The sequence below is a fragment of the Hypanus sabinus genome, chromosome 4 (assembly GCF_030144855.1).
Source record: "Hypanus sabinus isolate sHypSab1 chromosome 4, sHypSab1.hap1, whole genome shotgun sequence".
NCBI classification, from domain to species: domain Eukaryota; kingdom Metazoa; phylum Chordata; class Chondrichthyes; order Myliobatiformes; family Dasyatidae; genus Hypanus; species Hypanus sabinus.
In genome coordinates, this window is record NC_082709.1 from 76,883,105 (window position 1) to 76,910,698 (window position 27,594).

General features: G+C 46.4%; 1 protein-coding gene across 1 annotated transcript in view; it reads left to right on the forward strand.

Annotated features, from left to right (window-relative positions):
• The first annotated feature begins 987 nt into the window (after positions 1-987).
• Positions 988-27,594, forward strand: part of LOC132392905 (unconventional myosin-X-like) — a 114,529-nt gene continuing 87,922 nt past the window's right edge. The window contains exons 1-2 of the mRNA XM_059967456.1: positions 988-2,209; positions 27,049-27,147. Coding sequence (XP_059823439.1) covers positions 2,189-2,209; positions 27,049-27,147 — 120 coding nt within the window. The 5' untranslated portion in view covers positions 988-2,188. The remainder of the gene's footprint in view (positions 2,210-27,048; positions 27,148-27,594) is intronic.

The window sequence follows — 27,594 nt, forward strand, 5'->3', positions numbered from 1 at the left end:
AAATTAGCTTTTCTAAACTGTCCCATGATTAGACCTGAGATACAAGAGCAGAATTAGGCCATTTGGCCCATCCAGTCTGTTCTGCCATTTTATCATGGCTGACCACTTTTCTTCCACAAGTCCATAAGATATTGGCTAGGGTTAAATCGTAGGTTGCTGGGCTATGCGGCTGGAAGTGTCTATTCCAAGCTGTATCTCAATCAACCAATAAATACATACATTGATTGATTAATTAATCCATTGTAAAGCGAGTTGAGCAGGGGGCTAAGCACACAGCCTTGTGACGCACCTCTGCTGATGGAGATCATAAAGGAAATGCCACTGCCAAACCGAATTGACTGGGGTCGGTCTGCAAACGAGGAGATCGAGCATCTATCTGCAGCCAAGGTCTTGGTTTATTGATTAGTTTTGAGGGGATGATAGTATTGAACGCCGAGTTGTAGTCGATAACGAGCATCATCGCTGTCCAGATGTTCCAGGGATGAGCGAAGCGCTAACGAGATGTCAGCATGAATTATCACGCGTGTACATGCAGGCACCTCCCAGGATTCACCTGCCGCGGTTCCAGATTCATCTCGGCTGCCCCAGTTCTCAGCAACAGACTTTATTCACTCGTCGAACTAGCCAGTCTCAATCATTTGCTCCTAGTTTCCGCTCTCCCTGCCTATAGCTTATCTCATTGTCTGTTGTGTCTTGTTTTGTGGCCGCTCGTGGATCTCTATTTTGGGGTCTACCGTTTACCGCCGACTCGCCTCTGCTCTGCTTTGGGGTCAAACCTGTTCTGCGTTTCATGACCTGAATGCTGCGACCCGCCGAGTTCTCTCATTTCTGAGTTTAAATTGAGAAGTACCAGTTTTATACAGAGTGGTTGATAACTGGAACCCACTGCCAACGGAAGATGGTAGAGTCAGATACACTCACTACACTAAAGGAACTTTTACACGGACAGTTAAGCAGGAAAGGGACAGAGGGAGATGGTCGTAATATTCAAAGCTCAAAGTAAGTTTATTATGAAAGTACACACATAGCACCATACACCAGCCTGACGTCCATTTTCTTGCGAGCACACATGGGTAAATGGGATTAGGGTAGATCCGCAAAAAGGTCAGCATCACTGTGACGGGCCGAAGGGCCTGTTTCTGCGGTGCACGACTGTGATTCAGTAGCAGTTTATGTTCGACTCTGCCCTGTCACCATGGCCCAGACTTTGTTTCCCTCTTCTCAGCTCACAGAGTCTCCGATTTCGCATCAGCAGCCAGTTTCGGGATTTCAGCCCTGCCTACCCACACGGGACAGATCGATTAGGAACAGTTGTGTTCCCCACTCCCCGTGGAGCCCTGAGTTCACCTCTGGCCCAGCAGCCAGGGAAGATCCCAGTAAGCTCCCGCAGACCGAACACTTGAAGCAGAGTTTTCTTAACTGACCCCGGCAAACCATCCCAACCCACCGCGCGGTTCAGTACGAGCGACAGAGCTGGGGTGGAATTATTATTCCAGTTCTGAAAGTGAGGACATTTAAGCCTGAGAGAGGTGTGGAGAGAGCGAGTTTGCGGTTGTCCACGGACCTCAGTGTGTGGACAGAGGAGGTTACAGTCCCCTCTTTCTCTGGCTCCTGTATCACCAGCGGCAGGGGTGAAGGCGCTCGAATCCCCGCCTCTCCCAGGGACTAGCAGGGTTGGGCGCTGTCTTGAGAATCTCCATTGTCGGACCCGCAGTGACTGGCTGTGAACGAGTTAACGCACGGAACGAGGAGGGGCTGAAGGAACGGAGCGAGCCGGGCCCATACAAGGACAAACGGGCGGAGCGAGGGTGGTGACCCCCATTCTCAGCCTGGGTACGCACTGGGCCGCTGGCAGATGTTACTCTAAAGCGGCGCTGGTCAGTGTCCGGCGGTCGCTGGGGGGAAAGAGCGAGGAGGAGAAAAGGACAAAAGCCGAGGACAGACCGTTATAGGGAGAGGGAGGAGAAAGAGGGGAGGAGGGAGAGAAAGAGAAGGGAAGCACGAGGGAAAGGACGGAGGACAGGGTGGAGGAGAGAGCTCTCCAGCATCCGCTGTCACCAGACCGGCTGCCGTTCTGCGTTCCCGAAGCAGCGGGACTCTCGGATGCCGGGCACTCGGGATCTGCATCAGCATGACAAGTGATCCCCGACCGTGAGTCCGGACAAGGAGCCGGAGCCGTCCACCGCTTATGGAGTGGTCCTGCAGAGAGGTGAGAGCTGCTCCCGCCGCCCCGTCCTAGCGGACCGTCCCGTCGGGGTCCGGCCGCTGACCACTCCCGGGCCCAGTCCGCAGCCCAAACTCCTGTCATCACATCAAATCCCTTCCCGGGACGGCGCTGAGGGAGCGCCGCGTGTGTGGGGGCCGACACCGAATGAGCACCGCTCTGGAGGTGGGCAGTACTGGGCGCCCTAGCCATCTGGCGGATCAGCTCCCACACCCCGCGTTCAGGTGGCGGGCGACCCCTCTACAGGCATCCCGATATCCATGCCCATAACGCCGGCTCCCTGAGATGCCTCCTGGATGAACATTACCCGTGATGTGAGGCCCCCCACCCCGGGTTAGCCGGGCAATAGATCTGCTAGTTTCGGGGTTCAAGCGCTGCCACAAACTCTCCACAATGTTACAGTCTTGTGACCCGAAGGGAGTTCGGACCAGTCTTGGTGTTTTCTTTTTCTTAAACCCATAACCCCATCTAGGGCGCTGACAGCCAGCAGTAGCTCGCCAGAGTCCTCTGCCCTAGGCCGAATATTGATCGGCCATGTGTCTTACTCATTTACCACACGACTTCATGGGTCTTAGTTGGGAGCTTAACATCAAAGGATATACTTTGTATTTAAAGGACAGGCAGGAAGGCATAGGCGGTGTGGCTCTGGTGGTAAGGGATGGAATTACATCTTTAATATGAAGAGACATAGGGTCAGAGAATGTTGAATCTTTGTGGGTGGAGTTGAGAAGCTGCAAGGGTAAAAAAAAATTATGGGAATCATATATAGGCCTCCAAATAGTATCCAAGATGTGGGGTTGTCATTGCAAAGGGAGCTGGAAAAGGCATGTAGTAAGGGTAATGACACAATTGTAATAGGGGACTTTAGTATGCAAGGGGATTGGGAAAATTGGGTTGGTGTTGGATGGCAAGAGGGGGAATTTGTTGAATGCCTATGAGATGGCTTTTTAGAGCAGCTTGTGCTTGAGCCTGCTCGGGGAAAGGCCATCTTAGGCTGGGTGTTGTGTAATAACTCAGACCTTATTAGGGAGCTTAGTGTAAAGCAAACCTTAGGAGACAGTGATCTTAATATGATTGAATTCATACTTCATTTAGAGAGGGAGAAGCATAAGTCACATCTATCAGTGTCACAGTGGAATGAAGGGAGTTACAGAGGCTGGAGAGAGGAGCTTGCCCAGGTGGACTGGAGGAGGATACTGTTGGGGATGACGGCAGAGGTTTCTGGGCACATGAAAGAGATGTGCCACAGAAGAAACAGCTCTCGAGTGGCAGGGTTAGGCAACTGTGGCTGACAAAGGAAGTTAAGGATTGCATAAAAGCCAAGGAAAGGGCATGTAAGGTGGCAAAAATGAGTGGGAAATCGGATGATTGGGAAGCTTTTAAAATCCAACAAAAGGCAATGAAAAAGCTATAAGAAGGGATCAAGATGAATTATGAGTGTAGACTGGACAATAATATAAAGCAGGTTGCCAAAAGTTTTTTTTTTCCAGCTTTATCAAGGGTAAAAGGGAGGTGAGAGTTGATTTGAACCACTGGAAATTGATGCTGGTGAGGTAGGAATGGGGGATAAAGAAATGGCAGATGAACTTAATGGATACTATGCATCTGTCCATTGTGGAGACACCGGCAGTGTGCCAGAGGTCTGTGAGTGTCAGGAAGCAGGAGTGAGTGCCATTGCTATTACAACGGGAAAAGTGCTAGGCAAACTCAAAGGTCTGAAGATGAATAAGTCACCTGGTCCAGATGGACTACATCCCAGAGTCCTGAAAGAGGTTGTTGAAGAGATAATGGATGCATTGGTCATGATCTTTCAAGAATCACTTGATTCTGGCATGGTGTCAGAGAACTGGAAGATTGAAAAAGTTACTCCACTCTTTAAAAAGGGAGGGAGGCAAAGGAAAGGAAATTACAGGCCAGTTAGCCTAACCTCAGTGGTTGGAAAAGTGTTGAGTCTATCATTAAGGATGAGGTTTTGAGGTACTTGCAGACAAATGATAAAAATAATTAAACTCAGCATGGTTTCTGTAGAGGAAAATTTGCCTGACAGATCTGTTAGAGCTCTTTGAAGAAGAAACAAACAGGGTGGACAAAGGAGAGGCAGTGGATGTCACTTGCTTGGATTTTCAGAAGGTGTTTGATAAGGTGCCTCACATGAGGCTTCTTAATGGTAAAATTCTGTGGTCTTACAGGGAAGATACTGGCGTGGATAGAGGAATGGCTGACAGGCAGGAGGCAGTGAGTGGGAATAAAAGGGGCCTTTTCTGGCTGACTGCCGATGAGTAATGGTGTTCCTTAGTGGTTAGTATTGGGACTGCTGCTTTTGACATTGCTTGTCAATGATGTAGTTAATGGAATTCATGGTTTTGCGGCAAAGTTCGTGGATGATACAAAGATAAGTGTAGGGGTAGGTAGTGCTGAGGAAGCAATGCGATTGCAGCGGAACTTGGACAAGTTGGAAGAATGGGCAAAGAAGTGACTGATGGAATGCAGTGTTGGAAATGTATCATAATACATTTTGATGAAAGGAACAATGGTGCAGACTATTGTCTAAATGGGGAGAAGTTTCAAGCATCAGAGGTGCAGAGGGACTTGGGCCTCGTGCAAGACTCCCAGAAGGTTAATTTGCAGGTTTAGTCTATATTAAGGAAGGCAAATGCAATGTTGCCATTTATTTCAAGGGGAATAGAATATAAAAGCAAAGAGAAAATGCTAAGGCTTTATAAGACATTAGTCAGGCTGCACTTGGAGTACTGTCAACAGTTTTGGGCCCCATATCTCAAAGGATGTGTTGCCATTGGAGGGTCCAAAGGAGGTTCACGAGGATGTTTCTGGGAATGAAAGGGGTTAAAATATGAGGAGGGTTGGCAGCTTTGGGCCTGAAATCACTGGAATTCAGAAGAATGTATGGGATCTCATTGAAACCTACCAAATATTGAAAAGACTAGATAAGGTGGATGTGGAGAGGATGTTTCCCATGGTGGGGGTATCCAGAACTAGAGGGCACAGCCTCAAAACTGAGGGGTGACCCTTTCATACAGATGTAAGGAGGAATTTTTTTTAGCCAGAGAGCAGTGAATCAGTGGAATTCTCTGCCACAGGCTGCGGTGGAGGCTAAGACAGTGGGGATATTTAAGGTGGAAGTTGATCATTTCCTGATTGGACAGGGCATTAAAGGATATGATGAGAAGGCAGATGTATGGGGTTGAGAGGGATCTGGATTAGCCATAATGGATTAGTGGAGCAGGCTCGATTGGCCTAATCCTGCTCCTATGCCTTATGGTCTAATTAGGAGAAATGTTTTGTAATATGCAGACATTTGCAGGCATTTTTAGCCTACTTTAAGAAACCACCATCATCCCCATACCCAATAACGTGCCTAAACAACCAATGGTTCGGACATCCATCGTCATGAAGTGCTTCAAGAGACTGGTCATGACACACACCAACTCCAGCTCCACTGTAATTTGCCTGCCACTGAAACAGGTTCTATCCCTCTGACCCCACACTCATCACTGGAGCATTTGGACAGGAGGCACCTATGTCAGACTATTGTTTATCGATTACAATTCTGCCTTCAATACTCTTACTCCAAGCAAACTCATCACCAAACTCCAGACCCTGGGAGTTAACACCTCCCTTTGCAACTGGATCACTGACATCCTGATCGACAACCACAATCAGTAAGGACTTGCAGCAACAACTCTGACACGATTATTCTGATCACTGGCTCTCCACGAGGCTGCGTCCTCAGCTCCCTGGACACTCACGACTGTGTGCCCAGACTCCGCTCTAATTCGATCTCCAGGTTTGCCGATGACACTGCCATAGTGGATCACATCTTAAATAACAATGAGTCAGAGTACAGGAAGGAGACTGAGAGCCTGGTGACACGGTGCCATGACAACCTTTCCCTCAATGCCAACAAAAGAGCTGGTCATTTGTTTCAGAAAGTGGGGCAGTGCACACGTTTCTGTCTGTATCAAAGGTGTTGAGATTGAGGGGGTTGAGAACTTTAGGTTCCTAGGAGTGAACATCACCTGTCCTGGTCCAAACATGTCAATGTCATGGCCAAGAAACCTCACCAATGTCTATCCTCCTCAGGAGGATAAAGCAACTCGGCTTATCCCATCAGCTCGTCATAGAAAGCATTCTGTCTGAATAATATTAAATTATGAAAGGGATAGATAAAGATAGAGGCAGGAAAGTTGTTTCCACTGGTAGGTGAGACTAGAACTAGGGGGCATTGCCTCAAGACTCGGATGGGGGGGGGATGGTTAGATTTAGGATGGAGATGAGGAGGAACTGCTTTTCCCAGTGAGTGGTGAATCTGTGGAATTCTCTGTCCAATGAAGCAGCAGAGGCTACCTCAGTAGATATATTTAAGATGAGGTTGAATAGATTTTTTGCATAGTAGATGAACTAAGGCAGGCAGGTGGAGATGAGTTCATGGTCAGATCAGCCAGGTTCTTATTGAATGACGGAGCAGGCTCGACAAGCCAGATTGCCTACTCCTATTCCTCATGCTCTTATACAATCAACTTAGTATGGCAACTGCTCTGCACGTGACTGCAAGAAACTGCAGAGAGATGTGGACATTGCTCTGCACATCGTAGGAACTCTCTTTGCACTCTGCTGACATTTCTGACTGCCTCAGTAAAGCAGCCAGCATAATCAAAGTCCCCACCCATCCTCGGCTGTCTCTCTCTTCCCCCCCCCCCCCCACCCCCCATCAGGCAGAACATACAGAAGCCTGGAAGCACGTACCATTGGTTCAAGGACAGCTTCTCTTCTGTCCCGATGTTACCAGACACTTGAATGGACCTCTTTTTCAAAAGGATGGTCTCACAATCTATCTTGTTTTGACCTTGCAATTTGTCATTACCTGTGCTGCACTCTATAGCGTTTATAGTTAATATGCATTGTTATTGTTTAACCTTGCTCTACATCAATGCGTGGATGGTATATGAGACATGCTTTATTATTGGTGTGTGACAATAATAAATCACAATGCCATAGGAGTACAATTAGGCCATTTGGCCCATTGAGTCAGCTCCACCATTCCATCATGGCTGATTTATTATCCCTCTCAACTCCGTTCTCTTGCCTTCTTTCTATAACATTCCTCACTAATCAAGAACCCATCTGCCAATACCAGTAGATTAAGAGCAGAAGCCTCTTGTTGGAAATGAGACTATTTACATGAAGCCTATGTACCACCTCGACCTGTGAGACCAGGCGAGTGACTCTGAAGAGCTCTGGCTGAGAAATTATCTGGAACTGGAGCTGAAGTTCGCTACTCAACTGGACGAGCCTGTCCAAGTACTTTCCCAAGGGCCGAGCGTTGGTCAGCAACCAGCTGGTGAGCTCTAGCATCTGTGGCCAGTTTATCACTTTGATCCCCTGTTTTAACCACCAAAGTCCAGATGATCTTGAAATAGTATGTGGAGGGCCCAACTAGAGGTGGGGACCTACTGGATCTGGTTTTGGGAAATGAGCTGGGTGAAATACCTGATAGTAGGTGAGCATTTTGGGAATAGTGACCTCACTTCATTATGTTTGAGGATAGTTGTGAGAAGAGCAATATTAGATCTTCTGGGAGGGACGGGAGGGGGAGGACACCAGAAAAAGGTGGGAGTATTGACTGGGAGCAGCTGCTGTTGAATAAGTCCAGATCTGCCGTGTGGGAGTTGTTTAAAGATCAGCTGATCAGAATTCATGATCAGCATATCCAGTAAGGAGTAAGGCAAGGCAAGGGAACCTTGGATGGCCTGAGAGTTCTACATGAAGTCAGGAAACATATGTAAGGTTTCGGAAACTGGAATCAGACTGGGCCCTTATAGAATGTAAGGAAAGTAGGAAAGTGCTGAAGCAGGTGATTAGCAAGGCCGCAGGGGACCATGAAATGACCTTGATGAACAAGGGCAAGGAGAATCCCAAGGTATTTTATTAAGAAAAAGAGAATAACTAAGAAGAGGGTAGGTCAAGCATAAAGGAGGGAATTTATGCTTGGAGTCAGAGAAAGTAGTTGAGGTATGAAATGAGTATTTTGTGTTAGTATTTACCAAGGGGATGGGTTTGAAGGATAGCAAAGGCAGGGTGGGGCAGGCTAACGAGATGGGACATTTTGAGATTAAAGAGGAAGTAGGGCTGGGTTTTCTGAAACGCATTAAGATGTACAAGTCCATAGGCCTGATGGCATGTATCTCAGACTATTTAAAGAAGCAATTGAGATTGCTGGAGCTTTGACAAAGATCTTTGTGTCTTTATGAGCAACAAAAGAAGTCCCAGAAGACCAGAGAGTAGCAAATGTAATGCTTTTGTTTATGATAGCGAGTTGGAACAATCCAGGTAATTATAGGCTAGTGAGCCTCACATCAGTGGTAGGGAATCTTTTGGAGAGGACACTGAGGGATACGATTATGGGCATTTGGAAAGGCATGGCTTGTTTAGGAGCAGTCAGCAGAGCTTTGCGTAGAGGAGATTGTGCCGTACAACCCTGACTGAATATTTTGAGGAAGTGACAAAGGAGTTTGATGAAGGCAAGGCAGTGAGTGTTATGTACATGGACTTTAGTAAAGCAGTTGATTAGGTCCTTTATGGTAGGTTGATTCAGAACGTAAAAATGCATGAGATCCACAGTGAATTGCAAGTTTGGATTTGGAACTCGCTAGTTCATGGAAGACAGAGTGTAGGGGTGGAGGGCTGTGACCGATGGTGCTTGGACCTTGTTTATTTGTATCATAAAGGTATAAATTATTTGAATGAGAATGTAGATGGGTGGATTAGCAGGCGTGTGGATGATGCTGAGATTGGTGGAGTCGTAGACAGCATCAAGGACTACCGAAGGGTATAGTCTGATTATAGATCAGTTACAGATATGGGCAGAGAAGTGGCAGATGGAGTTTAACCTGGGCAAGTGTGAGACCTTGCATTTTGGGAGGTCAAGTGTAAGGAGGAAGTGTACAGTTGTTGTAGGCCCGTTAATAGCTTTGATGTACTAGAGGTTCTTGGAGTCCAGGTCCATTGTTCACTGAAAGTGGATTAGCAGGCAGATAAGGTGGTAAAGACCATAAGACATAGGAGCAGAATTGACCCATCAAGTCTACTCCACCATTTCATCATGGCTGATTCAATATCCCTCTCAATTCCATTCTCCTACCTTCTCCTCAGAACCTTTGATGCCCTGACTAATCAAGAAACTATCAATCTCTGCTTTAGACATACCCAATGACTTTGCAGGTATCTGTGGCAATGAATTCCACAGGTTCACCATCTTCTGGCCAAAGGACTTCCTCTTCATCTCTTTTCTAAATAGCTAATAGACACCTCTCTGTTCTGAGCCAATCCCCTGTCCAACTAAGGAAAGCATCCTCTTCACTTGTTGGCTATCTGGGCCTTTCAATATTTGATAGGTTTCAATGAGATCCTCCCTCATTCTTCTAATCTCCAATGAGCACAGGCCCAAAGCCATCAAACAATTTTCATATATTAATCATTTCTTTCCCAGAATCATTCTTGTGAATCTTTTCTGGAATCTCTCCAATGCCAGCACATCTTTTCTTAGATAAGGAGCTCAAAGTTACTCCTAATATGCGGTCAGGTCAATGCCTTGTAGATAAAGCCTCAGCATCACATCCTTGCTTTTATGTGCTGGTCCACTTGAAATGAATGCTGACATTGCATTTGCTTTCCTCACCCCCTGACTCAACCTACAAGTTGTCCTTTAGGGATTCCTGCATGAGGACTCCCAAGTCCCTTTGCAGCTCTGATTTTTAAAAATTTTCTCCCCATTTAGAAAATGGTCTACACCTTTATTCCTTCTACCAAAGTGCACTTCCAAGATGGTGCTGGTATACATCGGCAACTCTCTGCGGGCTGTAGGGATTTGCTGAGTATGCCCACAGTGAAAGAATCTCAGGGTTGTGCATAGTGACATGTATGTATTCATAATATATTTTGGTTTGAATTTCCTTAAACTATATTCCACCTGCCACTTTTATATATCAAAAAACCCGTTCTCCCAATCTGTCCGTCCTTCTGCAGACTCCCTGCTTCCTCAGCACCATCTGCTCCTCCACCTAATCTAAATAAATCTACAAACTTGGCCACAAAGCCATCAATTCCGTCAACCCAATCATTGCCATATAATGTGTATAGAAATGGTCCCAATACTGACCCATGAGGGACACCACTAGTTATCAGCACCCAACCAGAACAGACTCCCTTTATTCCCACTCTTTGTCTCCTGCCAGTCAGCCAGTTTTCTATCCGTGCTATCCTGTTTATAACCTGGGCTCTTGTTAAGTAACCTCATGTGCAGCTCCTTGTCAAAGATCTTCTGAAAATCCAAGTAAACGATACCCAGTGACTCCTCTTTGTCTGTTATTTCCTCAAAGAATTCCAATACATTTGTCAGGCAAGGTATTCCCCTTATGGAAACCATGCTGACTTTGGCCTATTTTATCAGATGCATCCAAATACTCTGAAACCTCATCCCTAATAACAGACTCCAATACCTTCCCAGCCACTGAGGTCAGGCTAACTGGCCTGTAATTTCCTTTCTTCTGCCTCCCTCCCTTCTTAAAGAGTGGAGTGACATTTGCAGTTTTCCAGTCCTCCAGATCAATTCCATAATCTTGTGATTAGTGAAAGATCATTACCAATGCCTCAACAGTCTCTTCAGAAACCTCTTTCAGAACCTGGGTTGCAGTCTGTCTGGTCCAGGTGACTAACCTACCTTCAGATCTTTCAGCTTCCCAAGCAATGACACTTGCTTCTGCCCCTTGACTGTCTCGAATTTCTGGCATAGTACTGGTGTCTTCCACAGAGAAGACTGATGCAAAATATTTAAGTTTGTCTGCCATTTCTTTGTCTCCTGTTACTATCTCTCTAGCATCATTTTCCAGTGGTACAATATCTCACCTCTCTTTTACTCCTCATACAAATGGAAAAGACTTTTGGTATCTTCTTTTATATTATTGGATAGCTTACCTTAAGATTTCATACTTTCTCTCTTTATGGTAAAGGAAGTGTATAGATTGCCAATTTTTATTGGTAGGGGTGTTGAGTAAGAGAGTAAGGAAGTCATGCAGCAGCTATACAAAACTTTAACCTGACTGCACTGGGAGTATTGTGTGCCTTTCTGGTGCCGCGTTAGAGGAAGTGTCTGGAGATTGGAGAGAGTGCAAAAGAGGTTCCCCTGGATGCTGCCTGGATTTGAAGGTATGAGTTATAAGGAAGTGTTGGACAAACTTGCTTTGTATTCCTGGACTGCCAGAGGCTGAGGGGATACATGACAGGTTTTCAAAATTATAAGCAGCGTAGATAGGGTCGCCAATCTCTTCTCTGCGGTTTGAATTTCTACCCTGAGGGACATGTTTTTAAGGTTTTGCGGAAGGGGTTTAAAATCAATGTGAGGACCAGGTTTTTTCCCCACAGAGATAGATGGGTTACCAGGGGTAGTAGTGGGATCAGACAGTTTGGTGGAGTTTGAGGGTCTACCATGGTTGTTCCCAAGCCTGCCTGCAAAAGTGGGGGGGGGGGGGAAGGATATGGGGCTGGCAACTCCATCCTGTTTATATTTTTTTAAAAAACAGAGCTATAGAAATGCTAACAGAAGCTCCAAAGACATTATCCCTGGGACAGGAACGATCTTCACTTGGAAGACCATACATAGGTAGAAATCTCAACCCCACATCTTGGCTACAATTTGGAGGCCTATATATGATTCCTGTGATGGTTTGTTTTACCTTTGTCGTTTCTCAACTCTACCCATAAAGATTCAACATTCTCTGACCTTATGTCACCTCTTTCTAAAGATGTAATTCAATCTCTTACCAACAGAGCCACCTATGCCTTCCTGCCTATCCTTTCAATACAAAGTATATTCTTTGATGTTAAACTCCCAATTATGGCCGTCTTCCAGCCACGACTCAGTGATGACCACAACCTCATACCAACCAATCTCTAATTGTGCCACAAGTTTGTTCACCTTATTCTGAATGTTACGTACATTTAACTACTGTACCTTCAGTCTTGCAATCTTCGCCCTTTTGAATTTTGCCTCTGTGGTACAATTTAACTCTTTGCTCTGTCTGCATTTGTGACCAATCATTGGCTTGGTCCTTGTAGTCACAGCGGAAGATCTCTGCAGGTCAACTGATCTGCGACCATGAGGGACTTGTCCTGGATAGGCTGAGTGGACCTGCAGAGAGACAAACACTTCTGTCACTTTCTCCAAAGCAAAGGAATGACTCCACATGTTGGAATATAACTGGTCAGATGGGACCATCTCAAAGTGAAGTGGTGTTTCTGACGACCCATGAAGTTTAACCAGACACTCCGCAGCAGTTTTCAGAAGTTGTAAGATGTGCCCTGAATCTGAATGAGTGCAGAGTTGCAAGAAGGTATTCCATGATTCATTTTCTTGTGGCCGAGAGTGAGAAGATTTCCAGTCAGACCAGGACTTATAGAACAAGTCCCAGAACTGGTGGTGTTCCTGCAGCAGGTAGTTGCAGTGGATCTGAATCCCACACTCACAGTGGCGTGAGCCCCACTCAGCGGGTGGTGATCCGAGCATGTCTCTGACAACATGGAGACTGCCAGGACGCGGGAGGTGTGTGCCTGCAAGTTATTCAGGCCCCTGCTCCAGACCTCCAGGTCAAGGTACCTTCACTGGTATTGGTGGAGCTCAGCAGAGAGAATTCTTTCTGAAATAAAAATGCTTGTGGCATGCTGAATGGTCTAGGCTAATAAGATTCAAGATTGCTTAATGTTATTTTCAATACGCAAGTGTAAAGGAGAGCAAAATAATTGTTCCTCTGAAAGTAATGGTTGTTGGAGGTGTGGATGGCTGGGTTAGTGGGTGGAGGTGTTGATCAGCCGGGCTGCTTGGAGAAGGTGTTTTTGAGTCTGGTGGTCCTGTGTAGATGCAGTGTAGCCTCTTCCCTGTTGAGAGTGGGACAGACAGTCCATGAGCAGAGTAAGTATGGTCCTTCATGATATTACTGAGCCTTTTTGGCACTTTTCCTGATAGCCCTGACCACCTGTTGTCAAGCCTTCCTGTTTGCCACAGTGCAGTTTCTGTACCATGCAATGATGCAGCTTGTTAGAATGGTCTCTGCTCACATGTGGAGAAGGACGTGAGTGTAGATGTTCAAAGTCCAGCTCTCTTCAGCCTCCTCAGAAAGTACAGGCATTTCTGACTGTGTATAATCTGTTCTGGTGCCATGAGAGGTTGTGTGAGATACGTACATCCAGGATGTTGAAACTGCTCGTGGTTTCCACTGCTGTGCCACCAATGTAAAGAGGGGTGTGAGTGATGAAAGTTCCCCTGAAGTCGATAACCATCTCCTTTGTGTGGTTGACACTGAGGAAGAGGCTATTTGCCTTCCCCAGGCATTGTGCTCTTTCACCTCCTCTCTGTAGGTTGGCTCATCGTTATTGGTGATGAGCCCCACCAGTGTTGTGTCATTGTGTCAATGAGGAGCTACCCTGCTAGAACAGAGCAGGTGTGACTTGTGTAGACTGGTCAACCCAGGAGCCAGATTCCCTGGGTCAGAGGATATTTCCCATACAGAACTCACAGCGTATCTCACTTCCCTGAGAACTGAGTGTGGAGAGATGTCCTGCCAACAATGGTGTTGAATCTGTCTCTGGGTATCCTCAGGTTAAGTCACCAACAACCTGTAGTGGAAGGGAGCAGGGAGTCTCGCTACCCTTGCTTCATTCATTTTGGTGATCTGGACATCATGGGGGGGGGGGCGGTTATGATTCTAACTGAAACATTGAAAGGACTAGATAGTGGATGTTTCCTATACTGGGGGTCTAGGACCTGAGGGCACAGCTTCAGAATAGAAGGACATCCCTTTAGAAGAGAGATGAGGAGTACATTATTTAGCCAGAGGATGGTGACAGCTGAGTATGTCAAGTCATTGAGTATATTTAAAGCAGAGCTTGGTGGGTTCTTGATCAGTCAGGGCATCAAAGGCTATGGGGAGAAGGTGGGAGAATGGGCTCGAGAGGGATAATAAATAAATCATGATGGAATGACAGAGCAGACTCAATGGGCCAAATGGTCTAACTCTAATAAAAACACTGGGTCATTACCCTTGCCAATTGCTCTTCGGAAGATGGTTATGAAATACCTCCTTTAAACACCACTGATCTTCTGGAGAAGGTCCGACACTGCTGTTGGGGAAGGACCCCCAGGATTTAGACCCAGTGAACATGAAACAATATTGATAGATGTCCATTTGGATTTTATGTAACTTGGAGGGTTCTTGTACACCTATCAAGTTGCCTCTCATTCCCTTTCGCTCCAGAGAGAGAGAGAGACCCTAGTTCACTCAACCTGTTCTCATTAGACGCGATTCTCTGCTCTTTCCATAGCTGGGTGGGTCTGTTGCTTTACCTGGGGGGCCTTGTCCTTTGTCTATTATGGAATGTCAATTCTACCTTCACGCGTTCTTAACAGAACACTGCCTCGGTCTTAATACATTTCTGTCTTGTGGCAACTTCCTGAACTGCTGATCACAAATCTCTGTCAGTGACAGAGGCAGGACGGTTGGAGAGGCACATGGATAGGAATAAGTGCCAAACACACTAGATTAACAAGGATCATTTGGGCCAAAGGGGCCTGTTCCCATGATGGATAAATCTATTACTCTATTACTTCAGACATGGCCTCAGCAAGATCCTGTGCAATTGCAGTAAAATCTCGTACTCCTCATATCGATCCTCTCCTACAAAGCCAGCTCTTGCCCTCCCATTTGCTTGTGGCATATACACCTTGGCCATCAGTGGCTTGCATACGAACGAACACATCAGACCCGACTGAGCCTGAAAGGCCTCGACAGAGTGGGCGTGGAGGGGACGTTTCCAACAGAGTCTAGGGACAGCAGACACAGCCTCAGAATAGAAGAACATCCTTTTAGAACGGAAATGACAAATTTCTTTAGCCATAGTGCGGTGAATCTGTGGAATTCATTGCCACAGATGACTATGGAGCCAAGTCATTGAGTATATTTAAAGTGGGGGTTGACAGGTTCTTGATTAGTCAGGGCATCATAGGTTACGGGGAGAAAGATAATAAATCAGCCAAGATGGAATGGTAGAGCAGACTCGATGGGTCGAGTGGCCTAATTCTCCTCCCACGTTTTATGGCCTCATTGGCCATGTAGCCTCATGGTGACGCGACACATAACACTGCGTAGTTTACTCCCGGGATTTTTACTGCCTGTCTCAGGAACTTCCTATTTCCTTTGTTGTAGCCCGGAGATCAGTAAAGCACATGACACGATCCTTAAAGGACTGGAGCCTTGGAGTTAAAATCCTTGTGAGCAGCGTTACAAATGCCGCTCTGTCTCGCCTCTGCTCCCTGGGGTGGGGGAAGGTTTGCGCCTCTTCTGTGTGGCTCTTTCAGCGTCACGATAGTTCACAGTCAGATGATGTTCGGTGAATTTTGCTGTTAACACAAATTTGTCGTTATTCTGTCCGGAATCCCTGGTTCAGGAATAGCAGGGAGTTGTGGTTTCGTACGGCCATTTCCTGTCTCCTGCCTCCCCGGAGACTCGGGTGGTTTGAGATTGTCCATTAACAGCTGTGGAGAGATGGAGTCCCCCCCGTTCATTATTGATGAGCCCTCAGCCTCGTCCATCATTCGCAGATAACTAGTGAGTGACTGTCAGGCTAGATCCCCGGGCAGAGCTGACTCTCAGTGCTGGGGGGTGGGCGGCAGCCTCCTGCCCCGACTCACTGACTCATCCGGTAGGAATGGGCTGATCGGGACGGGGTGTGGCCGAATGCCAGAGGCTGCTGGCAGGTCGCTCTGGACTGCGACTGGGGGAGGGAGAGGTGGCTGTGTGTGTGTGTGTAGAACACGGGACACTACACAGAACAGACCCTTCGGCCCATGACGTTGTGCCAGCCCTTCAACATGCTCTAAAATCAATCTCAAATATCCCTTCATTTTTCTATCATCCGCATGTCTTGAGTCTGTCTGTAATGAATGTGCCTGAAGTCTCTAGGATATGTGTGTCTGCATGTGAGTGTGTTTTCCTGTATGCACCAGAGACAGAGGGTAGAGAAAGACAAGGGGTTAGAGGAGAAAGGGGGCAGGGTGGGGCTAGGGAGAGAGAGTGGAGAACGCAGTTTTACAAAGGAGAGGGACGGTGGGACAGCTAGGGGGCTGGTTTGAAGGAGCGTCAGAGAGAGGGGAGAAAGATTAGGGTGGTGGAAATGGAGGACAGGAGTGCCGGCGGGGTGGGGGGGGGCGGGGTACAATAGGACAAAAAAAGAGGGAGTTAGAGAAAAGAGAAAATGAGTGAGGGGGAGAGATGGAGAGCTGTGTGGGCCATTAACGGACTCTAGGATCGTGGGTTAAAGCCCTCTGCAGAAATAATACCTAAAGTAGATCCTACAAGGGTCATGGGGCATATGTGAAAGGCCATGGGGTAGAGATCAGAGGTACTGGATGAGGCGTGGTGCTGCCAGGGGTCACAGAGTGTGGCAGAGGGACGATGGTGTCAGAGGTCAGTGGTTTGATTTAAGGGTTGATGGTGTCGGGGCTGACATGGTCAATAGTCACAGGGATTCAGATACGGTTTTATTTTTCACTTGAACATCTGGAGTGAGCTGCTGGAGGAAGTGGGTGTGGTGGGTACAATTGCAACATTTAAGAATCAATTGGATAGGTGCATGGAGGGGAGGGGGGGTTCGAGGGCTGTGGGCCAAATGCCCATAACTAGACTGAGCAGGGAGGAAGCTGTTGCTGGCACAGACCAGTTGGGCCAAAGGGCCTGATTCTGGGCTATATTACTTTCTCTCTCTGCAGACTTTAGGTGAGAGTGGAGGGAATTAAGAGGGGCCTGAGGGTCAATTTCCTCATCTGATGGGTGGTCCAAACTGCCCGAGTAAGCGGTCGTCAGGTATGATAACAACATTCTAAGGACACTTGGACAGGTAAATGGATAGGAAAGACAAAGGGGTTTGGGCCAAACTAGCTTAAATATATCAAGATTCAAGACTGTTTAATGTCATTTCTAGTAAAGAAGAAAGAAATAATTGTTGCTCCCAATCCGATGCAGCACATAAAAATCACAATACGTTAAAGAGCAAAATAATTAAAACACAATAAATAAAGGATCTAGTGCTTTCTCGGCATTTGTGACAAATAAACTCTGTTTGGGCTTCCAGTTGGGGACAGGTATCGATTATAACCGACGTTTCCATGACAAACTGGTCATCCCTGATGAAGATGGCAGAGTTTGTCATCAAAACGTCAGTTAAAGTTGATACAACAACACACACAAAATGCTGGTGGAACACAGCAGGCCAGGCAGCATCTATAGGCAGAAGCGCTGTCGACGTTTCAGGCCGAGACCCTTCGTCAGGACTAACCGAAAGGAAAGATAGTAAGAGATTTGAAAGATCCCATCCCCCTCTTTTCCTTCGCTACATCGACGACTGCATTGGTGCTGCCTCTTGCACGCATGCTGAGCTCGTCGACTTCATTAACTTCGCCTCCAGCTTTCACCCTGGTCCATTTCCAACACCTCCCTCCCCTTTCTTGATCTTTCTGTCTCCATCTCTGGAGATGGCCTATCTACTAATATCTACTATAAGTCTACAGACTCTCACAGCTACCTGGACTATTCCTCTTCCCACCCTGTCTCTTGCAAAAAGGCTATCCCTTCTCACAATTCCTCCGTCTCCGCCGCATCTGCTCTCAGGATGAGGCTTTTCATTCCAGGACGAAGAAGATGTCTTCCTTTTTTAAACAAAGGGGTTTCCCTTCCTCCACCATCAACTCTGCTCTCAAACGCATCTCTCCCATTTCCCACACATCTGCCCTCACCCCATCCACCCACCACCCCACTTGGGATAGGGTTCCCCTTGTCCTTATCTACCACCCCACCAGCCTCCAGGTCCAACGTATAATTCTCCGTAACTTCCGCCACCTCCAACGGGATCCCACTACCAAACACAGTTTTCCCTCCCCCCCTTTCTGCTTTCCACAGGGATTGCTCCCTACGCGACTCCCTTGTCCACTCGTCCCCCCATCCCTTCCCACCGATCTCCCTCCTGGCACTTATCCTTGTAAACGGAACAAGTGCTACACCTGCCCTTACACTTCCTCCCTGACCACCATTCAGGGTCCTAGACAGTCCTTCCAGGTGAGGCGACACTTCACCTGTGAGTCAGCTGGTGTGGTATACTGCGTAGCTTAACTTCATCCCACCCCCTCCGGTCTTCTATCACCGCATTTTCCCCTCCCCCCACTACTTTCAAATCTCTTACTATCTTTCCTTTCGGTTAGTCCTGACGAAGGGTCTTGGCCCGAGACGTCGACAGCGCTTCTCCCTGTAGATGCTGCCTGGCCTGCTGTGTTCCACCAGCATTTTGTGTGTGTTGTTGTTTGAATTTCCAGCATCTGCAGATTTCCTCGTGATTGCTGGTTAAAGTTGATACCTGTCCCTGGCTGGAAGTGTGAGAAAGGTTTGTTTGACAATGAATATAAATACATAAGATTGCTTGTATACATTGTTTGTAGTTCCATAAGGTGACATTAGGCACGGAAGTGCTTGTATATAAGGTACACTGACAGGAAATGAAGAAGTAGTGGTGGTTCTGGGTGCCTTGGTCAGGATGGATGAGTTGGGCTGAATGGCCTGTTTCTGCAGCTTGTATTGCCAGGTTGTTTGTTTGGGTCCAGTGACTTGTTTTTTTGCCAGGCATCCAGTGTAAGTCTATGTACAACTGGCAGTGAATCAGGCTGCACGTGACATGATTCGTGATGTCAGGTCTCTGAGAGCTGACGAAGTGAGGGAGTAACAGAGGGAAATGACGGCCCTTAATGACCAACATTCTGTTCATTGACTCAGTACTCGGAGTCTGGCTCGTGAACCAGGCACCAGATCCCTATCGACACTCACAGTTACTAATTTTTCCTTGTTTAGAAATACAGCATCCCACCACTTCCCCCCCCCCCCCCATTAAACCACGGTCAGTCATCTTGCATCTGCACTTACTGAATTGTCTGCCTCATTACAGGGTCTGTACTCTCTACAGCTCAGACCTGCTCCGTTACAGGGTCTGCGCTCTCCGCGGCGCGTGGTTTATTTAATTAGCAAAGTAATTAAACAGCTAAGTGTTTCACTGCATTTTGTACAAATGACAATAATAAACAGACACCAAACAGATTGTGAACAGCTGAGACCTGCCCTGATCTCTGTGGCATTCCTCCCATCAGAGCCTTCCTGTCTGAACATGACACACACTGCTCATTTTGCTTCCATCGCAGGCTGCCCCCAGCACATCACAAGCCCATGAGATGTAGGATCAGCATTAGACTGTTTGGCCCATCACGTCTGTTCCACCATTCCATTATGGCCGATTTATTATCCCTCTCAACCCCATTCACCTATCTGTAACCTTAGGCACCTTTGCTAATCAAGAACCTATCAACCTCTGCTTTAAAATATACCCAATGACTTGGTCTCCACAGCTGTCTGTGGCAATGAATTCTACAGATTATCATCCTCTGGCTGAAGAAATTCCTCCACACCTCTGTTCTAAATGGACACCCCTCTATTCTGAGGCTGGGGACTCTGGTCCTGGAGTCCCTCATTGCAGGAAACATCCTCTCCACATCCACATCCTTTCAATTTTCTATAGGTTTCAATGAGATTCCCCCTGCTATTCTCAGCTCCAGTGAATACAGGTCCAGAGCCATCAATACTCTTCATACATTAACCCTTTCATTCCTGGGATTGTTCTTGTGAACCTCCTCTGGACCCTCTCCAATGCCAATGCATCCTTTCATAGATAAGGGGCCAAAATTGTTCACAAAACTCCAAGTGCGGTCTGACCAGTGCCTTATAAAGCCTCAGCATTACATCCTTGTATTGTAGTCTTCTCAAAGTGAATGCTGGCATTGCGTTTGACCTCCCTACGCTGTCTCAACCTGCAATTTAACCTTTAGGGAATCCTGCACAAGGACTCTCGAGTCCCTTTGCACCTCAGATTTCTGAATTTTTCTCCATTTAGAAAATAGTCTACACATCAGTTCAGTTCAGTCAGTTTATTGTCATTTGGAAACCACAAATACAATGCAGTTAAAAAATGAGACAACGTCCCCCCAGAATGATATCACAAAAGCATATGACAAAACAGACTACACCAGAAAATCCACATGACCTTTGGCAATCCCCAATCCAGAGTCCGGAGAGGCTGCTGCGTATTAATATCGCGCTACCATCTTAGCACATTCCCTGGAAAGGAGCCCCAATCCCACCAGACAAGCAAGACCAAAAACTAAAGCTACAAGACCTGCATAAAACCACATAGTTACAACAGTGCAAACAATAGCATAATTGATAAAATAAAAACAGACCATGGGCACAGTAAAAATAGTCCAAAAACTGTAAGTTCAAAAGAAACCACCACACAGTTTCCACAAGTCCTCAGGGTCCCGATAGACTCATCATCCCACGCAGGCGGCAGAAGGGAATAACCCCGCTATGGACTTCCACGGCGCCGCCAGACTCAGCCTCACAGATGCGTCACACAATGAAAGCTCTGTCGAACCCAGCCTCACAGACACAGCACGCAGTGAAAGCGCCCGACCGCAGCGGACTCCGAGTCCATCGAGCCTCTGACCATCCCATTGGTTTATTCCTTCAACCAAAGTCCATGAACATACTTGTCCTGACACTCTATTCCATCTGCCACTTCTTTGTCCATTATCCTAATCTGTCTAAGCCCTGCTGCAGAATCCCTGTTTCCACAACACTACCTGCTCCTCCACCTATCTTCTTATTGTCTGCAAGCTTGTCCACAAAGCCATCGATATCATCCAAATCATTGACATACAATATGAAAAGAAACAGTCCAAACACTGACCCTGCAGAATACTACTAGTCACTGGCAGGCAATAAAAATAGGCCCCTTTATTCCCACTCTTTGCCTCCTGCCAGTCAGCCAATCTTCTATCCATGCTAGTATAATTACTGTAATACCCTGGACTCTTGTTAAGCAGCCTCATGTGTGGCTCCTTATCAAAGGCCTTCTGAAAATCCAAGTAAGCAACATCCATTGACTCTCATTTGTCTATCTTGTTTGTTATTTCCTCAAAGAATTCCAACAGATTTGTCGGGCAAGATTTCCCCTTAAGGAAACCGTGCTGACTTTGTTCCATTTGATCATATGTGTCCAACTACTCCAAAACCTCATCTTAATAATAGGCTCCAACATCTTCCCAACCAGTGAAGTTAGGCTCTGGCTTATAATTTCCTGTCTTTTGCCTCCCTCCCTTCTTAAGGAGTGAAGTGACATGTGACATTTGCCACTTTCCAGTCCTCCGGGAACGTTTTGATGTACGTGTGATAAATAAATGCAAATCTGAAGTTAGAAACCTTCTGTTTTTCAACCGTTCACCAACGATGCCAACAGGTATCCGCAAATAAATAACGTGTGCCTTTATTTAACAAGTTTTATGTAAATCCTTATCAAACTCTTTTGAAAATCTTTGTATGCCATTTATTGGACCCTCTTCATACGTTGCTGCCTCAAAACCATCTTTGATTTTATTAACTCCATAAACACTCAGTAATTCCATGTAATCAGAAGGCATTTCGAACTGCCCTGTACTCTAGACCAGTACAGCACAATTACCAGGCCCTTCAGCCCACAATCTGTTCTTAATGGTGGACCCCTGCAATTTGACAACTGATATTGATCCAACATTCATATACAGATACTGGTACTAAACCTGAAATAAGAACAAAATGCTAGAAAATTTTGCAATTGATTTTTGGAGGAAATTTGAAAAATTCCCTCGAGTCTGGTTTTTGTTTATCTACTGATGACCGTCACCTTGGCTACTCATTCTCACCCTTTCAAATTGCTTTCTTCCGCTCTTGTTTCTGATCCTGAACCTGAATGCAAAGTTCTTTCATGAGGTGGTCACTCCCCGTTCCCCCTACCCCCGAGGATACCCGAATACTTTGCCCTATTTCAGGGTAGGGTCAAAGATAAATTGTTTCCTCAGTCCTTCCATCTCATTTTATCCCAGGAAACTTCTGTCAATGTTTGCTCCATCCCACATTTGCCAACTTGCTTTGTCCTGTCTGTATGAAGATTAAAGCTACCCGCAATTTTACTTCAACCTTTGATTATATTTTGGTTAATTCTGTCTGTAGTTGATGCTGCTGTTGTGTGAGGGCTGTAAACCCTCCACCCAGAGTTTGTCCCCTGTTGCACCTCAGCCCCACCCATGCGGTTCTATTTTCTGTGCTCCAGGGCTGGGTTCATCCCTGAACACCATCTCCTGTTACCCTTTAATCAGGCAACTACCTTCCTTTTTCATTTAGTCTGTCCAATCCAAACATCAAGGACTCCAGAGCTCTAATTCTCAGTCATGGTCACGTCACCATATGCTGATAATTATACCCATAATCCATTTCTCCCTGGGTCTATGCTCCATTTTGTTGTCATCTTTGTTCATTCAGGTCAAACCCATTTCATTTCAGAGTTTTATCATGTTTCTTGCGTTGGCTTTGTTGCTGGGGTTATGATGATTAAATGTTCGATCGTCTGACCCATCATGTGTATTAATGATTTCAAGTTGATATTGGTTTATTATTAATACACATACCATGATATAGTGGAAAAACCTGTCTTGCATACTGTTCATACAGATCATATCATTACTCAGTGCGTTGAAGTAGAACAAGGTAAGACAGCAAAAGAGTGCAGAATAAAGTGTTAGAGAGAATGGGCAGTGCAGGTGATCAATGAAGTGCAACGTTATAATGAGGCAGTCTGAGGTAAAGGTCTGATCGGACTAGGGTAATATTCCCTGCCCCCAGCGTACCCTTGGGTTGTGTCGGTTCTTTACGCAAACAACACACTTCACCGTATTGTTTCCATGTATGTGTGATCAATAAATTAAACTGAACGTAAATCTGTAAACAGTGGGGAGGAAGCTGTCCTTGAGCCTGGTTCTACATGCCTTCAGGCTTTTGTACCTTCTGCCTCTAACGGGAGAGGTGAAAAGAGAGAACTTTCAGGGTGAGAGGCTGCTTTACTTGAGGCAGTGAGAAGTGTAGAGAGAGTCCACTGAGGGGAGCCTAGTTTAGACCATAAGACAGAAGCAGAATTAGGCCATTCAGTCCATCGAACCTGCTCTGCCATTTCATCATGGCTGATCCCGAATCCCACTCAACCTCATATACCTACCCTCTCACCATATCCCTCCAAGCCCCGACCAATCAGGGTACTATCAACTTCTGCTTTAAATATACCCACAGGCATGGCCTCCATTGCAGACAGTGGCAGAGCATTCCACAGATTCACCACTCTTTGGCTATAAAAATTCCTCCTTACTTCTGTTCAAAAAGGTTGCCCTCAATTTTGAGGCTGTGCCCTTTAGACACTGGATACACCCACCATAGGAAACATCTTCTCCACATCCACCCTATTTAGTCCTTTCAACATTCGGTAGGTTTCACTGAGAGCCCCATGCATTCTTCTGAATTCCAGTGAGATCAGGCCCGAAGCTGCCAAACACTCCTCTTATGTTAACCCCTTCATTCCCAGTATCATCCTCATGAACCTCCTCTGGACTCTCTCCAATGACAGTACATCCTTTCTGAGATAAGGGGCCCAAAACTGTTGACAATACTCCAAGTGTGGCCTGACTAGTGACTTATAAAGCCTCAGCATTATCTCCTTGCTTTTATATTCTGTTCCCCTTGACATTAATGCCAACATTGCATTTGCCTTCTTTACTGCAGCCTCAACCCTTGAATTAACCTTCTGGGAGTCTTGCATGAGGGGTCCTAAGTCCCTCTGCACCTCTGATGTTTGAAGCTCCTCCCCATTTAGATGCTAGTCTGCACTGTTGTTCCTTTTACCAAAATGCATTATCATACATTTCCCAACACTCTATTCCATCAGTCACTATTTTGCCCATTCTTCGAATTTGTCTAAGTCCTGCTGCAATCGCATTGCTTCCTCAGCACTACCGACCCCTCCACCTGTCTTTGTAACATCCACAAACTTTGCCGCTAAGCCATCAATTCCACTATCTAAATCATTGACAAGCAAAGTGAAATTAGTGCTCCCAATACTAACTCCTGTGGAACACCACTAGTGACTGGCAGCCAACCAGAAAAGTCCCCGTTTATTCCCACTTGTTGCGTCCTGCCTGTCAGCCATTCCACTATCTATGCCAGTATCTTACTTGTAACGCGATAGGATTTTATCTTGTTAAGCAGCCTTATGTGTGGCACCTTATCAAATGCCTTCTGAAAATGCAAGTAAATGACATCCACTGCCTCTCCTTTGTCCACCCTGCTTGTTACTTCCTCGAAGATCTGTTCGAAAAGGTTTCCCTTTACAGAAACCGTGCTGACTTTGACTTATTTTCCATGATGAGCTGGGCTGTGTCCAGAACTCTGCAGATTCTTGTGGTCGTGTAAAGAGCAGTTGCCACGCCAAGCCACTATGAAAGAGAATGTGAAGAAGAATGCCAAAGGATCTAAGTCTACTGGGAAACCAGACCAAAGAAAGGCAGATAGAAATGAAATCTGAGAAAGGCAAAGTGGTGCAATTTGGGATGTTAAACCAGACAAGGATATTCACAGTGAGTGGCAGGGTCCTGGGGAGTGTTGATGAACAGAGACCCAGCAGTACAGGTAAACGGTTCCCTGAATCTGACTACAAGTACACAGGATGGTGAAGGCGTACATCAGCCGAGTGTTGGGACGTCCTATTACGGTTACACATTTGTGGTATTGTGTGTAGTTCTGGTCACACACTATGTGAAAAATTGCGACTAAGCTAGAGGGAGGTTCGGGGAAGATTCATAGAGATGTTACTGGGACTGGAGGGCTTGAGCTATCAGAGATTAGATGGGCTGTGTCCATTTTCACTGGAGTGAAGGATGCTGGGAGGTGACATAATGGAGTTGCAGTGGTACTAGAAAGTTCACTAGAAGGTTCACGTACTTTTTCCAACAAATATGTGTAATATTTGATCATTTTTCTCAGTAAATAAATGAACAAGTATAATTTTTGTGTCATTTATTTGGGTTCTCTATCTAGCTTTAGGACTGACATGAAGACCTGATCACATTTCAGGTCATACTTATGCAGAAATAGAGAAAATTCTACAGGGTTCACAAACTTTCTAGCACCACTAAAATGATGAGAGGCTGCTGGTTTGTGGTGAGGAGGAGGTTTAAGGGGACCTGAGGGGTACATTTATCACAGAGTAGTTGATATCTGAGATGAACTGCTAGAGGGGGTTCAAAAGTTCAAAGCACGGTAAATTTATTATCAAAGTATGTATACGTCACCAGATACTCTGAGGCTTATTTTCTTGCAGGCATTCACAGTGGAACAAATAAATACAATAGAATTAATGAAAAACTACACACAAAGCAAGGACTGGCAAACAACCAAAAAAAGAATAATAAGTAAACAATGCTGAGAACATGTTGTAGGGTCTTTGAAAGCGAGTCCCTAGGTTGTGGAATCAGTTCAGTGTTGAGGTGAGTGACGTTATCCACACTGGTTCAGGAGCCTGATGGCTGAAGGGTAATAACGGTTCCCGAGCCTGATGATGTGGGACCTAAGCCTCCTGTATCTCCTTCCAATGGCAATGGATAGACGACAACAAGGCCTAACTGGTTGGGGTCCTTGATGGAGGCTGCTTTCTTGTGGCAGTGCTCTTTGTAAGTGTGCTCATTGGTGAGGACAGCTTTCCTGTGATGGAATGGGCTGTATCACCACTTTTATAAAACTCTGGTTAGGCCACACTTGGAGTACTGTGTCCAGTTTTGGTTGCCTCACTATAGGAAGGATGGGGAAGCATTGGAAAGGATACAGAGGAGATTTACCAGGATGCTGCCTGGTTTAGAGAGCATGGATTATGATCAGAGATTAAGGGAGCTAGGCCTTCTCTTGGAGAGAAGGAGGATGAGAGGAGACATGATAGAGATGTACAAGATATTAAGAGGAATAGACAGAGTGGACAGCCAGTGCCTCTTCCCCAGGGCACCACTACTCAGTACAAGATGACATGGCATAGGGTAAGGGGTGGGAAGTTCAAGGGGGATAATAGAGGAAGGTTTTTTACTCAGAGAGTGGTTGGTGCGTGGAATGCACTGCCTGAGTCAGTGGTGGAGGCAGATACACTAGTGAAGTTTAAGACACTACTATACAGGTATATGGAGGAATTTAAGGTGGGGGTATATATATGGTCGACACAACATTGTGGGCCGAAGGGCCATTACTGTGCTGTACTATTCTATGTTTGTAAGGTTTCCTGTTCTTGGGCATTTGTGTTTCCAATGAGGTGGTGGAGGCGTTTAACAGGCATTTAGTCAAATACTTGAAATAGTGGGGCATAGAGGTGGAATTAAAGCAGGCATGGGATTACTGGAGATGGTGTGGATCAGAAGGCTTGTGTCTGTGCTGTACAAAATGATACTAAGGACAGAGAACAGTACAGCACAGGAACAGGCCTTTCAGAAAGTTGGTTTCAGCAGTATATCCATGGGAGTTTGTCAGTGCTCACTGACAAGCTGGACCTCCTCAAGAAGGTAGAGACTGGGGTGACTTCCCTGTGGTTGCATCTGTGTGCTGCGTCAACGGAGCTGTTAATGGCCAGAATTTGCTTTGTGTTCCAAGTCATTGGAGATGCTAATGACTGGATTTGGTTTGTAATCCAGGTAATCAGAGATGTTAATGGCCAGAATTTGCTTTGTATCCAGGCCATCGATTACGTTAACGACCAGAATTTTGTTTGTATTCCAGGGTTGCCAGGTTTGGCTCCGGGTGACCAATCAGCTGTTGCCCAGCCGGGTTACGAGCATCTCTGATGGCATTGTTCACTTCACCACAGACTATGGAGAGGTGAGGGAGATTCCCAATTCACTCCACCCCCCTCTGACTGGTCTCCATGGGGTTCCAGATGCAGCAGGAAGCTGAGACAGACATTTGTGGTTCCCCCTCACTGAGGCCCCACCGCCACCTCCTCTATCAAAGTCCTGACTATGAGCAACAGTGCCACAGGACCTAGGAAGGGTCACACTGTGGTTGGGATGGAACTGCGAGAGGGTCATCCTGGAGGGGAGGGGTGGTACTGAGGGAGGGTCACACTGGGGGAGGGGTGATACTGAGGGAAGGTCACACTGTGGGAGGGGTGATACTGAGGGAGGGTCACACTGGGGAGGGGTGATACTGAGGGAGGGTCACACTGGGAGGGGAGGTACTGAGGGAGGGTCACACTGTCAGAGGGGAGGTACTGAGGGAGGGTCACACTGTCGGAGGGGTGATACTGAGGGAGGGTCACACTATGGG